Below are 16,877 nucleotides of genomic sequence, written 5' to 3'. Positions count from 1 at the left end.
AATTGAAGAAAAAAAACAACAAATATCTTACAAACTATAGAATTTTCTCAATAAAGCCAAGAGAAAAAAATGGCTTATAAACACATTCTACCAGTATACGAAGTTTAAAATTTTTTAATTACCTAGAAATTATGTTAAAAACTGCCATTCAAACCGAAAAGATCCCAAAAGGTAACGGTTTGTTTTGGCCAACCCAGTATGCATAATGAAAGAGAGAGAGGGCGAAGGTAAAGAGGAAAGACAGTTAATATGTAAATAAAAGTGAAACGGTCGGCAAAGTCATATGTTGTTTTTCTCACTTAGGTGTTACGAGGGTTATTGGATGGAGAGTGGACGGGGGCTGTTAGTTTCATATACTAATGTAAGGCAGCGAATTGACAAACATTAGAGTGTCGGAAAGAAATGTGTTACAGTGCTTGTCTTGGTTCTCTGCACTCTGTGTTCAGATCCCACTGAAGTCGACTTGTCTTCTACAAGGTCGATAAAGTACATATTCAGGACGTTTTTAAAGCCACAGATGAAGGGGTTTGTAGTAATTTTTTCTAGTTTCTTGCGTTATGAGTTCAAATTCCTGACAATTATCATTGTAATCTGATGGAAGATATGGTACTTTGAATTAGCTTATGATATATTCGTCATTACATTGTGAACTGGGGACTTGGGAGTTAAATAACAACAACTACACACATAGAGAAAATAAAATGTCATTAAAATTTATTTCTTTCAATTTTTTTTTTTATTATGTGAAATATTTCATTATTTAATTATTTTTGACAATACATTGAATTTTTTTTACTAAAAGAAAAGTAAAATTCTTTTGGGAATGATGTGATATAATCAACTTCATTTGTCCCAGAGAATTAATAAAACGTAAAAAAAAAGTAAAGTTTATTTTAACATGATTTGAACACAGAATGTAAAGTGATGAATCTAAAAAAATAGTAATTAAAGCAGATTCCATCTCAAAATTTTCATAAATACATATTTAAAAATAATTAAAGAGCAAATATCTTTTCCAGCATAATGTTTTTTAAAAGAATATAAATCATCAAAATTTACATAGAAATTATCATATCATTTATACATCATTTCAATCTTCATAGTAATTATCACATTATCATATATCATTATCAAAATTGTTATTATTTTCAGCAGTATGATAAACTGTTCTTTATATCTAACAGTCAAGAACATTTCAAGTTGAATACGTAGTAAAAGTCACCAACAGATATTCAACAAGTGAACCATAGGCTCAAATCAAGCATCATAATTTCCAAAACCTATAATTTTACAACTCTGGAAGCAGCTCATAACTCTGTTTTCTATTTCTGAATATAAATGAAATATAAATGAAAATATATTGCTGATAGGTGGAGTTTTTAATCTGACTTCCATTTTCAGCTAAAACTGTTTTACTTCATTTATATCTCTAATGTTATTTATTAGGAATTGTATGAATGCTGCTACAGCCTGTTTATTGAAACAAAAAGGTAGCATTAATCACCTTATTGATTAATGAAAGTGTATTAACTGAATCAGTATATATTATACACGTGGTGTAAATATAAGTATTGATCAGATTATTTACCAAACTGTTTTAACATTTTTATACATATAATTTATACTGAGATTTCATTGGTTGAATGAATCCAAATTTTAAGTTATAAAAAATATTTTTATATGTATTTGTATGGGAATTAAAATCAGATGTCTTTACAAATTTGGAAATCTGAATTGATTGCTTATGAGATGGACAAATACTCAGTTATGGAATAAAAGATAATAGAGCCTATATTTCAGCTGGGATAATCATAAATCAGGAATGAGAAAGCGATATGTTTTGTTTTTGTTCTTGATGACAACTGTATGTTGAAATGTATTTTCAGGAGGGTCAGTATACCAATAATAAACACACCGGTTCTATTTTATTCTTCTATTATTATTAGTCAACTGGCTAACCATTTAACCAATTAATTAATCAATAATTTAATTAAACATTCTGTTAACCAATCAATCAATCGGCAAGGTCTGTTGAAGTCTTTTTGGTACCATTTGTAGCCCATCAATGACAAACCCCCACTGCTCCAGATCTAGGAATGTCATTGATGAGGTTGCAAATGGTGATGAAAGGACTTTGACAAACCTAACTAACATTAGTTAATTGGCTAAATAGTTAACTAATTGACAAATAATGATCCTCCCAAGATATCACACACAAAATGAAAGTAATATGCATAGTACAAGTAATGATTAAGTTTGAACTTGTGATAGGTGTTGTCAATCTAGCATCAAAAACATACAGCCAACAGCATATTTAAAAAAATTGGAACATCCAGTTTAAAATGAAGACCAAACCAAGGAAACAAAATGCCTTCAATAACATCTGTGTCATTCCACCACTCTGTGTCATTCCACCACTCTCAGTATGTACAGACTTTTGTGAAATTGCTGTTAGGGTTCTGTCCCAAATTCCATAGAGAGCTTCCTTTGCTCCATCCCATTTTCCAGGACCCACCAGTCGATACTGGTATGGGGTGTAAGATTGAAATATGCAATATAGAGCTAAAGAAGGGTCATAAAACAGCATTTTTTCTGAAAAGAAAATATAAATAGAAAGATTATTTTTTTTACAATTAAATTCTTTTATTTACAAGGTGGTATCAAAATGTTTGTGGACTAGTTCTATAGCTAGCCAACAGATGATAGCACAGGGTTGCATGTGCAGTGAGAGCTAACAGTGATCTTTAGAGGCAGTGTACTGAGTAACATCATTGTGTGTACCTTGCAAGTCGTGCAATTTGTGTTTTTGTGATCATGTGTATGCTAGAATCTGTGATTTTGCCATGGACAGGAACAAAGAGCCAACATGAAATTTTGTGTTAAACTCGGGAAGTCTGCTACAAAGACATTGAGCATGCTTCAGCAAGCTTACAGTGACAAAGCAATGGGTTGTATGCACTGTTTTGAGTGGCATCGACACTTCAAGAATGTCCCTGAAAGATAATGAGAGATCTGGAAGACCTGCCACGAGTGTCACCCCTGGAATTGGGGTATTGTGCATTGAGAATTCATCACCCCAGGGCCAGACCATCATTTGAGAGTTCTAGTATGATGTTTTGAAGCATTTGAAGAAGGATATTCAATGAATCTGTGGAGCATTGACAATTGGATTCTTCATGATGATAATGCACTCTGTCACAGAGCTCCACTCACTCATGAGTTTCTTGCCAAACACAACATGGTATTACTTCTGCACCTGCCCTAGTCATCAGATTTAGTACCTGCAGGCTTCTGTCTCTTCCCCAAGATGAAAATGCAGCTCAAAGGTTGCCATTTTAACACTGTTGTTGAGATCCAGAGTGAATCACAGAAGGTCCTCAACTTGCATATGGAAAATGACTTCCAGGCTAGATTCCAAAAGTGGCAGGAACACTGGGACCAGTGTATTGCAGTGCAAGGTGACTATTTCGAAAGAGATAATGCTAAAACTAAGGTAAATACGTTATTCTTTTATGAAACATAACTTGTCCAGGAACCATTTGATACTGCTTCGTACCTCAGCCAGATTCATGACAACTCTTTGTAGATGAGAAAATATTAATATTTTATTTTAATAATTCAATTTGAAGCACAGGCACGGATGAAAGATGCAGGCATGTCTATAAGGCACAGGCATAGCTGTGTGGTTAAGATGCTTGCTTCTCAAACATGTAGTTTCAGGTTCAGTCTCACTGAATCATACCTTGGTAAGTGTCTTTTACTATAGCCCTGGGCCAACCAAAGCCTCATGAGTGGTTTTGGTAGACAGAAGTTGAAAGAAACCTGTCAAATATGTGTGTATGTTTGTGTGCATGTGTATGTGTATATATATATGTGTGTGTGTGTGTGTTTGGTCTTAACATCATGCAATAGCTGTAAATGATAGTTTTGTTTGTTTACGGATATTGCATGATGGTTAAGGCAAGGTGTTTCACAAGTGGTGTCCATTTCCAATCTTCCATTGAAAACATGTCTGGCTATGGGGAAATATTACTTTGCTCAGAAACAGGTCAGCGGTGGCAACAGGAAAGGCATCTTACAGGAGGAAACCTGCCTCAACAAAATTGCATGTGAACCACTTGAGCATGGAAAAGTGAATCTTAAAATGATAACAATGATAATAAGAAGCAGCGGAGGCAAGACTGGGTCCATCATTTATCTAAACCCTCTTAAACTGATGGATAAGAACATATGGATAGAATTAATGCATTCAATGTTCAGTTGGAGTTTTTTTAAAAAAAAACATCATGGGTTGAGGTGGGAAACATGTTTAGAAAGGTAATATTCTGGGAAGGAAAGATTGATCAAAGTAATTAGTGCATTGGGTGATAAATAATTACATGGATCTTAGATATATCATTGATTTTTATTTTATCAAGCACTGAAAGATGAAAATCAAAGTTACCCTTCTGAATTCTAACTCTCAAGTGGGATTTGAACTTAGAACATAGAGATGAAGTTAAATACTGCAATTCTCTCATTATCTATCTTTTATTGTGACACCCTTAAAAATAATACCATTTTAGTGCAATAATACAATTTATGACACGAGCTATTATTGCTGGTGAAATAAAGCTAAATACTGTAACTCTCTTCTTACATATTGTATTTGATAGCATAAAAGGTGCAGAAGCATATTAGATACACTGCAATCTCAGCAGCACACATTCAAGAAAAATGAGTGTTTCAGGGACAAAAATAGCTTACGGGATGCCCAAATTTATTTTTAGGACCCAATGAATTTTTGAAAACAGTGTGTGTTATATGCCATCAATTACAGTATCTGCCATCCTTAACAATAATACTATTTTAATAGAATAATACAAACTGTGACTTAAGTTATTATTGTCAGTGAGATGAAACTAAATACTGTAACTCATGTATTATGTTATATTATAAAACACCCTAAAAAATACCATGTTAGTAAAATAATACAATTTATGACTCAAGTTATTATTGCCAGTGAGGTGAAACTAAATACAGTAATCCATTTATTATGTTATGTCATATGACACCTTTAAAAATAATACTATTTTTGTAAAATATTACAATTTGTGACTCAAGTTATTATCACCAGTGAAGTTGATAGAAATAAAGATAGTAACTTCTGAGTGCCTCTGATCATTGGTCAGAGTCTGGTTTTTGACAGATCTAAACAGCAACAACAGCAATCCACCATGCTAATGCTATACTCATTTTTGAAGAATACTAGAATGCTTTGTTAAGATATCCACTGGATGGAACATAATTAATACGTTATTAAATGTATTCAGCAAGAATGTATAAATGGAGCTAATGCCACATGCATTTTCTCATCACTTATCATCATACATATGTTATGTAACTTTTCTAAAGACAAGACAAATGAAACAAATAAGTTCATTGTATATTTGCTTTGCAGTAATATTGATATATGCTAATGTTCTGGACTGCAAGTGGGAGAGTGCCAGGTGTTTATAATTGGTGTTATGGTCTTGTTATCAACACTCTTCAATATCTACCCAAAATTCAACTCTAGATTCAACAACCATTGCTTAACTATTTTATTTATGAGCCAATTGCATGGTACCTCTTTACAAGAGGTGGCAAAGTGCCACTGTTGTCATCCCCCATCATCACCCCAACTACACCCCCCCCAATCAACACCATGTCACCACCATGCCACCACCACCACCACCACCACCACCACCATGACACCCCCTTCCACCATCACCAATGCTACTGCAACCACCAGTGTTGTCTTCATCATTATAGTTTTTCATTATCATCATCCACCTTTCCACGTGTCAGACAACATTTATTTATTTCTACAGCAGGATGCTCTTCCTGTTGCTGACCCTCACCTGTTTCCAAGCAGTGTGTAACATTTTCCTCTAGGCTGGATGTATTTCCAAGGAAGATTGTAGACAAACAACACTTTGTATTCCAGTGTTGTGTGTTTACAATTAGTATATAATGTCAAGACAAGGAAACACACACGCACACATTACACTCACGGAGTGGTTGGCGTTAGGAAGGGTATCCAGCTGTAGAAACACTGCCAGATCAGACGGGGGCCTGGTGCAGCCTCCTGGCTTCCCAGACCCCGGTCAAACCATCCAACCTGTGCTAGCACGGAAAACAGACATTAAACGATGATGATGATGATGATATGCACATGAGATTTCTTTTTGGTTCCCATTCACCGTATTCACTCATGAGGCTCAATGGACCTCTCACTGGGACCAAACTTATTTTAACCATATTTCATCTGCATTCAAATTTTAAAATTACCTACAGATGAAATCTTTAAAATTTCCATAGGCAAAAATTTGACCAAAAGTATTTGAATATCAAATTGCATACCAATGAATTTATTCAATTAAATATTCAATAATATTCTCTGCACAGATGCAGCACCATAAAAAGTCCTTACACACTTAAAATTCACTCTAAAACCTAAAAGGTTTTCCCACCTCTGCTCTACCTGTCATAGACAGCAATAAAATCTTTAAATGTATTTCTCTATAGCAAGAATCCTGTTCTGTTCAGGTCTCTTCTTTTAACTTCTCATCTCTATTATAAAACAGCTACCACTCTCCTGAAGACCTACTCAGTTGATGGGGAGCTTAGTCTTGCAAGCTGTATGGAAACCTCATTTGTGCTGGGCCCACAGGAAAAAAAAAGTATTCAGTAGACTCTTTAAAGTGGTTAGCATTTAGAAGAGCAGCCAACAATAGAACCCATGTCAAAGCAGGCATTGGAGCAAGATGCAGTCCTTAGAGTCATTGTATTTTGTTAAACTGTCCAACCAATGCCAGCAAGGAAGATGAACATCAAATGATATTGATGAAGATGATGTCTTAAAAATAGAAAGGACACATCCAACAATGTAGTCGTAGATAGCTCTAAAATTATGATATTGTCGAAGCTAGAATACTTTTGAACATAGGTCTCTTAAATCAGAATTGACTTGGGGTTAAACAAAAGCAACAAGAATATTATTTCATCAACTCTTATTTAAAAAACAACGTTTAACAAGACTTAATAGCTTCTTCATTTAGCTATTTTCCAGAAACCTGAGATTTAACATAATTAGCCAAGTAGGAATGATTTAATTAAGTAAGCAAAGGGAGAAATAAGATATTAAGCAGAAATGGTTAATGTGGAAATTAACAAGAATTAATCCCTTTCATTCTAAGCATTAACAATTTCATTAGATTTTTTTCTTTTATCTTCCTTTTATCATGTGATAATAATTACCAGTGATATGAAGAAATTGATTCAGTTGACTATATGATTTTTTTCTATGAGCATTAGGCTTTATGTCTTAACAAAAGAAATCAATGTATTTAACTAGAAATAGAGATAAAATGAGATATCACACAATACAGTGAATAGCTAAATATTGAAAGCCATTACAAGAATGCATTTACAGCTCTTTAGCTTAGCAAATTAGTTTATTCCAAAGTAATTCAGTAATTGATTAAGTAATTTGATCAAATTTTAAGGAAAACAGACAGCACATGTCTTCGAAATATAGTTCAAAGGATAAAAAGTTATCTTAGACAGAATTAAATATTGTTTGATTGAACAGGTCAGCTAACCATGTACCACATGAAGAAGAGAATGTGAAAATGGTAAAAATGCTATATCGCTGCTTGTTCTTGTTTTAACATAGTAGTATGATGTCAAAATAAACAACATTGGACATGATGCTAATGATAAAACTACAAACCACAAAAATAATAATAATAATAATAATAATAATAATAATAATAATAATAATAATAATAATAATAATAATAATGATGATAATAATAAAGATCAGTAAATATAAAGACTTGCTAATAGAAATTGAAAAAAGATCAGTAAATATAAAGACTTGCTAATAGAGATTGAAAAAATGTGGCATCTCAAGGCAACTACAGTACCAGTGATTGTAGGATCTCTAGGAATGATAAAAAAAGTACTGAAACCTATTTGAAAATGATACCAGTCTTACCATCCCTACAGGAAGTGCAAAAAATCGTGTTAACTGGAATGGCTCATGTACTAGAAGAGCATTATCGCTCTGAAAACAGCATCCATTCATGAATTTATTTATTTATTAATTTTTTAAATACATATTTTATCTGTGAATTTGCGTGTGTAATCTGGGAATGCATACAATGAGCTTCTCTGCCTTAGGTGTACGGAAAACACTCAGCGAGAAATGGAAGAAAATTTGAAGAAAAGAGGAATAATAATAATAATAATGATAATAATAATAATAATTTCAAATTTTGTCACAAGGGCAGCCATTTTGGGGGAGGGAATAAGTCGATTACATCAACCCCCAGTATTTCACAGAAAAGAAAAATGGAATAAAAGACATCATTCAAACAAACAAAAACAAGTTTTAGAATGAAATTTTTTTCAAGCTGATATGAAAGTATAAAGTGGTAATGATACTTACTAAAATTAGGCTTGCAACCATTCATTTCAGCAAGTTCATCCATGTAATCAATAATATCTACTTGGATTGTATGCCTTTCACTTTTTACATAGCGCTTTCGTACTTCAATTTCCTTTTCTCTAATATCTTTCCACATATCTGCAGCAGGTGGTAGAATCACATCACCCTGAAATTTATCATAGTTCTGTTTAAACATTGGTATCATATACAATATCAGATGTCTACTTATTGTAGCTATCAATGTCTTATAGGAACATATACACATAAACTCATTAAATATATACAATTTTCTTCTCTCATATATGTTTAAAAATGTCTTTTAGAAAGACAGGAGTATCATAACTGAAAATCAACTATTTCCTCTACAAATATGATGTATGTTAGAATCAAGTACTTAAAAGAGAAATGGTTTGTAAAATGTACTATTATTACTATTGTAGCTGCAAGCTAGACAAAATGCTTAATGGCTTTTCGCCCAACTTTATGTTCTGAGCTCAAATTCTGCTGACACTTACTTTGCCTTTCATCCTTTTGGGGTTGATAAAATAAGTACCAGTTGAGCACTTGGGTTGATGTAATCAACCAGCCAAAATTTTAGGCCTTGTGCTTATAATAAAAAGGATTATTATCATTATTATTATTATTATTATTATTATTATTAAGGTTGCGAGCTGGCAGAAATGTTAGCACACCAGGCGAAATGCTTAGCGGTATTTCGTCTGCCGCTACGCTCTGAGTTCAAATTCCGCTAAGGTCGACTTTGCCTTTCATCCTTTCGGGGTCGATTAAATTAGTACCAGTTACGCACTGGGATCGATATAATTGTTTGTCTGTCCTTGTTTGTCCTCTCTGTGTTTAGCCCCTTGTGGGTAGTAAAGAAATAGGTATTTCACTTTAGTGGTATTGTTATGTTCTTAGTTCAAATTCCACTGAGGTTGACTTTGCCTTTCATCCTTTCAGAGTTGATAAATTAAGTACCAGTTAAACATTGGGAGTTGATGTAATTGACTTATCCCTTCCCCCAAAATGGCTGCCTTTGTGGTTAAATTTGAAAACATTGCTATTATTATTATTATTATTATTATTATTATTATTAAGAAGGTGGTGGGCTGGCAGAATCCTTAGCTTGCTGGATAAAATGCTTAGTGGTATTTTGTCTGCCGCTACATTCTGAGTTCAAATTCCATGAAGATTGACTTTGCCTTTCATCTTTTTGGGGTCGATACAATGAGTGCCAGTGAAATACTGGGGGTTGATGTAATCAACTTATCCCCTCCCCCAAAATGGCTGCCCTTGTGGCAAAATTTGAAACTATTATTATTATTATTATTATTATCATTATTATTACTATTATTTTTGAGGTGGTGAGCTGGCAGAATCCTTAGCATACTGGATGAAATGCTTAGCAGTATTTTGTCTGCTGCCAAGTTCTGAGTTCAAATTCCACTGAGGCCGACTTTGCCTTTCATCCTTCCAGGATCAATGAAATGAGTACTAGTTGAGTACTGGGGCTGATGTAATCCACTTAACCCCTCCCCCAAAATTTCAAGCCTTGTACCTATAGTAGAAAGGATTATTATTATTACTATTATCATTATTTGGTTGGATAGTCAGAATTGTCAGAAAAAATGCCTTGCAGCATTTATTCTGTTTCTTTCTGCTCTGGGTTCAAATCCTGCTGAAGTCAATTTTGCCTATCATCTTTTCAGTAAAGTGCCAGTCAAGTACTGGGGTCAACGGTACTGACTAGTCCTCTCCCTTCAAAAATTGCTGGCCTTGTGCCTGTATCAGAAAGCACTCTTTTGTTATATTTCTGTTGAGATGCTCTGTGTTTCTTTCAATTACTTTAAATATAACAAAGAATTTATTAAAATAACTTAGTTATCATTTAACTAGTGTTAGGAACATAAACTGAGACTAAGTTTTGGTGGAAAATTTTAATTCAGAACTTCTGAAAACAAGTACTACAGAGCCAGAGGTGGTTTCAGGCATGTTAGTATCAAAAGGGTTAAATGTGGCAAACTGGCTGGAACGGTACAGTGTCAGAAGAATGTTTTGTGGTATTTGTTCTAATTCTTTACTTCTGAATTCAAATCTTGCAGAAGTACCAGCTAAATACTAGGGTCATTAGAATTTACAACTCCTCTCCACTCAAAATTGCTAACCTCATGTCTAAATTAGAAGCCATTATCTTAACTATTGTTATTCTCTTATAAATATTATATGCTTTACTAGTTAGCAGCAATGCCGGATTAACCATTAACCTGCTTAGGGTATCAAGTGAAAGGGGGCACCACAGAAATGGTAAATGGTTTACAATAAAAAAGAAATCACTTTAAACTCACTACAATAATATTCCAAATGATTTACACGATTAGAAATATGATTTCGAAGTGCTTATGGTGTCATAGTGACGTTGTATAAAATTGAGCAATCATAAACAAGATGGGTGGAGTTTATGATTTATTCACATGTTGTTGGCTATTATTTACCAATCAATTTTATGTGTTGGTGAAAGGTGTTTGCATGTGTTGTTTATTTCTCAGCAAATTTATGGTGTTAACACAATATTTTACAGAATGAAAATGCCAGATTGTGATTCAGAGAATTCTGTCTGTCTATCTGTCTGTCTCAACACCCACCCACCCACACACACATATACACTATTTATCACAATCCCTGTATATATATATATATGGTAAAATTGCCTACAGTGCACATTTTGAAATCTTCTACAACCTAAACTATTTTCAAAGGTAGAATACAAAACAAGCACCATAGTTAATTAAATTGTGTGTTTGTGTGTGTGTGTGTATTGTAAGTTCAAATAATGTTATATATCATATCTAGCAAACGTACCCATCCTTTGGATGGTTTAAGTTGCTTTGGTGGTATTTTTTTCGCCAAATAATTGAACTACTGAATAGGTTTATGAATAGCATGGCAGTTTATGTTTTCAATTAACCTAGGAACAGAAAACCAAATTGAAAGCTGGTTATTTTGGAGGTCATTGCACTTCAATGATCATAGAACATGTAAGTTTGCAAGCAATGCAAAGTAGAGCTACTGAAGTGTTTTGGGAGTAGATTACGGATAATGACTACAAAATATAGTTGTTTTACATGAAAGTGAAATTTCTTGTCAGAAGAAGCAACATGAATGGTGTAAGGAAATTGAAGGAAGATGTTAAAACTTTCCCTCTGCGAGTTTATTTTATTCAACAATAAAGGCAGCTATTTCTTCAGAGTGAAGTATGATTAGTATGTTAAAAAATGGCAATATACCTGCTCGAAAAAGTAGAGTTAAAGGAATGTATTTGCTACATGCTTACAGTGTATGACCATTCTGAAACTGACTTCATGTAATGAAAAATGAAGACATGAAGAGTTTGACTTCAGTTCACGAATACTGTTTTGAATCTTTAGCAGTTTGCAGTGAAAAGATGTCATGTTGAAAGGCAGACAGATAATTGTGAAGTTGTAATGACAACAATACACAGCAATACACATATAAAAAATATATAGAAAGCAATAATATACAACTACAACATATAAATAAATAATAAATCAAAAAATGTGAAAACAACTAAAAAAATATTCTGTAATGTAAATATACGACCATATAGATTAAAAAAGTATGGAAAACAGTTGAAAGAAATAGACAAATCCATTCACTTTTATAATATTCGCTAATGAAAACTCAAACTATACACACCAATACACATATCAAAAAAATATAGAAAGAACTAATACAGAATTACAACATATAAATAAATAATAAATGAAAAAATGTGATAAGTAAAAAATATTCTCTAATGCCAATGTATGACCATATAGATTAAAAGGGTATAGATGACCCTACATACAAAAATTATATACATACAATGAATTTGGATAAATCTTTTAAATTAACATAAACATTTATTTACATGAAAACAAAATGACAGCTTCTAAATCCTGTTTCCTGACTGGGTCACCATGCAGGTGGACAGTCGAAATAAATAAATAGACAAAATCCTTTCACTTTTATAAAAAGACTAGCAGTATCACCCGGCGTTGCTCGGATTTGTAAGGGAAATAACTATATAAAGCATTTTTAGAGAGTTATAGCCAAAAAGTAGCAAAAAAATGAATTACAAACAAAAAAAAAATTATGGTAATTTTTTTTTAAATCGTTGACTCATCGTAGACATTTTTAGAGAGTTACTTCCCTTATATAATAACGAAAAAATGCATTAAAATGGAAAAAAATTATGGTAAATTTTTTTTTAAATCGTAGACTCATGCTAATACCCAGAAGGGCTCGATATGAATCACGACTATAAGATACCCGGTTTTGGTTAAACTGCATCGCAAAATGTGGGAGTAGTTAGGAATCTAAATCGGAGTAGACAGACACACAACTTCACTTTTATATATAAAGACTAGCAGTATCGCCCGGCGTTGCTCGGGTTGTAAGGGAAATAACTATATAAGCATTTTTAGAGAGTTATAGCCAAAAAATAGCAAAAAAATGCATTAAAAATTGAAAAAAAATCAAGGTAAATTTTTTTTAAATCGTTGACACATCGTAGATATTTTTAGAGAGTTACTTCCCTTATATAAAAGCGAAAAAATGCATTAAAATGGAAAAATATGCTGGTAAATTTTTTTTAAATCGTAGACTCATCGTAGACGCGCGCTAATACCCAGAAGGGCTCGATATGAATCACGACTATAAGATACCCACTTTTGGTTAAACTGCACCGCAAAATGTGGGAGTAATTACGAATGTAAATCGAAGGGGACAGACACACAACTTCACTCTTATATAATGATGCTTTTTTTTTTCAGTCATAGAGTTAGATTTATGAAGGTCTTCAGTAGAAAATCCTTCGAATTCTGACTCGCTGCTTGATATAATGAAATTCGTATCCATTTTTTGTCAGAATTACAAATTTTGAAAACACAATAGGAACAAATTTCGGAAAAAAATCTCCCATAATTCATGGAATTAAAATTACACTTCGATTTTTGTACAAAACTGTATTTGAAGTGTTTACGAAGTATAATACGTGTTTTCACGAATGTACTAAAGAGATTTACTCTGATATTCTCATTTAAATATGAATAGGTAAATTCGGGCGGTTTGGTAACGAAAGGGTTTATATAAGTGTCGTCTGTTTATACATAAACACTGTTTCATAGTTTCAGTTTAGTCTTCCTCAAATCACTGTCGCTAATTTACTCTCTTCCAAGAACATTTTCACTCACTGTTATCTGTTAGCTTCCCATACATTTTACTCATGTATCTATCAGCGTGATAGACAGAAACAAATATTACATTTACTTTCATTTTATTCGTTGCCCACTGTGTGTGTGCGTTTGCGTGTGGTGTAAACCAGACTAAGAAAAGCATTTGACACACACACCAGAATGTGAGTTTTCTGTAAATTTTGCTTAATTGGAGTTTAAATTTTAAAAACTGGACCTGGCATGACGCGATGCATTGTACTCTTAAAACTGCTAGGTAAATTGTAATTGAAGAAATCCTATATTGTAGATTTGTATAACTCCCAAAGGGAGGCAGATAAAATCTGCCTTTTATAATAAGAGATTAAAAAAGTATGGAAGATCCTACATACAAAAAAACTATGTCCCATTACGTCCATTTATGCAGGAGCTCTGGGCAGAATGTTATAGGGCATGACCATCCTTGGGACATAAGTGATGTGTGTGTAAGGTTTGGAGAAAATCAGTGGAGAATTGTGGAAATGTATGCGCTACTCATTATACATGCACATACTGTGATTTATACATACTAGATTATTAATTATATTGTCCTGCAATTTACAAATATTTCTCTTTTAAAAGTGTTTTCTACTGACACAAAATTAAAATAAAATAAAATAATAATAATAGAAGTTATTTATGTACATTAACCTTAGAAATACAACAAAATCTGAATCTGATAACTGCCTCAAGGTCCACAGAGGTTCACGTGATCCTGCTTGTCTTCATAATGTCGGCTGTCTTGTTCAGTGATCCACTGAGAAGTGAGTGCAACAAAGCTCACTTAGCATCAAGCATGCCAACAACACACATGGTAACATTGTAACTTTGTAAGTTGATACCTGTTTGTATTTTAATCTCTCCTCTTCATTTTCATGACTCTAACAACAAATAATGTAATTAATGATTCATAATTTTGTGAACTGGTAGTGCTAATGAAATGATATGAAACTCATAAAAATGGCTAAATAGTGAATAGTGTTGCTTTTAACGATGCATGTATATTCTGATTTTTAGATTCCACATGGTGATGGACTGGTGGCGATAACTAAGTTTGTATTTCATTCTGTAATTTACGTGATGCTGGTGATGTCCCCATGTGCATTATTTAGTATGTGGTACTGTGATGGTGGTAGTGATGACAGCATCTTCACCACTAATTTTTTCAATTGTATACATGGTGCATACAATCGTACTGTTAGTATTGTTTCATTTTGAAAAATAAAAAAATTATTTTATGGTTTATTATTGCTTATATTTTAAATTACATATATATGGGGGCACCAAAATCTTTTAAGTGCTTAGGCCTTCTATGAGTCTTAATCTGGCCCTGGTTAGCAGTATTATTGTCTTGAGGTTTGGTGACAACAAATCTCATCAAATTTTTGTTAGGATTCTTGTAGAATTTATGATTGAACTTTTCTGCAGGTTGACCATGTGAATCTCAGTTCCAATTTAATTCAGTGTGAATCACAGTTCCAGTTTCCTTCAGTATGAATCTCAATTTCAATATCCTTCAAAACCATTCCATACATGTTCATATAGTGCTTGAGCATTGTTGACTTGTGAAACTATGTTGAACACTGCTACCATGTGTAGAACAGATCTGGAAGAACATCACCAGCACTTTCCTTTTGTCAAGAAGGGCAGGCTGTTTTCTCCTGTCTGGTGGCTATGGCAGATGAACAATTTCCTCTTTGGCCAATCCCTCACTGACTTTCTAAAATTCCATTTGAAAAGAGGAAGGTGAGGGTTGAAAGGGATGTGCTAACCCCCGCCCCGAGTAAATTGGCTGAAAGGTGGGTGAATGCGATGAGGATAGCCAGAGAAAGTGACCAACTCTTAGCTGGCATTTTTAGGCTGAAAAGTATGGAGGAAGGTGGAGCATTTGCTATGGTACTCCAGTGAGTAGGGTAACTTGGGATCTGTGGGATTCCTTGATTGCCCCTGTGTAGAGTTCCCTCTATTGGATAGTTTGTTTTTTAGAATTTTCTTGTTATTCTTTTTTATGTTGTTCACGTTTTCTATGTAAATCCCCAATGTATTTTGTCTGTGTATTCTCATAAATATTTTTGTGACCCTTGTGACAAATAAAGAAAGAATTATTGTTATTATTATCATTATCATTATTATTATTATTATTAAGATGATGGTTAAGTAGGAAAATTAAAATATTGGGCCAAATGTAGAGCTCTGCCAATTACCATCCACTACCTTTCAAAAGTTATATCAAAATCATTTATGAACTTGTAACACATACACTGAAAAGAAAATATAGTCTGAATTTTAAGTGATCCAGACAATGTTCTAATACTACTTACAAATCTTATTCTTACCTTGAAAACACGTGTTGCAAGACGGCACTGAAGCTCAGAAATCGGCAGAAGTGCTCCAATAGGCTGTACAAAACCAATTAAAGCCAAAGTAGGTTTCTCAAGGTCAGGTGGGAAAATGTATTTGAATAAATGAAAATTATTTTTTTCTGTATCAAGAATTGATTTTGCAATGAAAGGTATTTTAATGTCATAACCAGTTGCAAGAATTATTGTATCAATGTTATCTTCAAAAGTGCCATCAACAAACTGAATTCCATTCTCTGTTATTTCTTGAACATCTGGCTTTATAATTACAGAATGCGTAATTATTTTGTTAGGAAGTAAATCATTTACTGTCGGGTGCTGGCTTTGAAATGAATGTTTAGGTTTTATTGAATATAGTGCATGGTCGAAACGCTGATTCAGTTTCCATTCAGCTAAAGTATTGCCAACTGATGGTGCTAATTTCATTACGGTGTTTAGAAATCTTTTCTGAATGAACATATCTATAGGATAACCTTTATCTGCCACTCGATTGATTACCCATGCTCCATGTCTTGTACTTAGATATGTCTGAAATATAATGAAATGTCAGTTTAAAACATCAAACATTAGAAATTACATCATATTTATATAATCTGATATTCATACAAATTTCAAGAGAGTACAAAAATAAGTCATTTTCAACTAAATCCAATTCATATACTGTTAACAACACCTGAACAAAGTACAAAGGTAAGTGATTTTAAGATACTTTGTCTAAAAATATCAAAACTACCTTCCAGAATCAGCTTCTTTGCTTTTCACATTTATTTC

General features: G+C 33.2%; 1 protein-coding gene across 1 annotated transcript in view; it reads right to left on the bottom strand.

Annotated features, from left to right (window-relative positions):
• Positions 1–1,041: 1,041 nt before the first annotated feature.
• Positions 1,042–16,877, bottom strand: part of LOC115230775 (flavin-containing monooxygenase 5) — a 42,572-nt gene continuing 26,736 nt past the window's right edge. Inside the window, exons 3-5 of the mRNA XM_029800917.2 lie at positions 16,083–16,634; positions 8,477–8,642; positions 1,042–2,592 (exon numbers count right to left, since the gene is read on the bottom strand). Of these exons, the coding sequence (XP_029656777.1) occupies positions 2,315–2,592; positions 8,477–8,642; positions 16,083–16,634 (996 nt within the window). The 3' untranslated portion in view covers positions 1,042–2,314. The remainder of the gene's footprint in view (positions 2,593–8,476; positions 8,643–16,082; positions 16,635–16,877) is intronic.

This window comes from Octopus sinensis, linkage group LG2, assembly GCF_006345805.1.
Source record: "Octopus sinensis linkage group LG2, ASM634580v1, whole genome shotgun sequence".
Classification (NCBI taxonomy): domain Eukaryota; kingdom Metazoa; phylum Mollusca; class Cephalopoda; order Octopoda; family Octopodidae; genus Octopus; species Octopus sinensis.
Note: the sequence above shows the minus strand (reverse complement) of the source record. Positions and strands in the feature narration are given on the sequence as shown.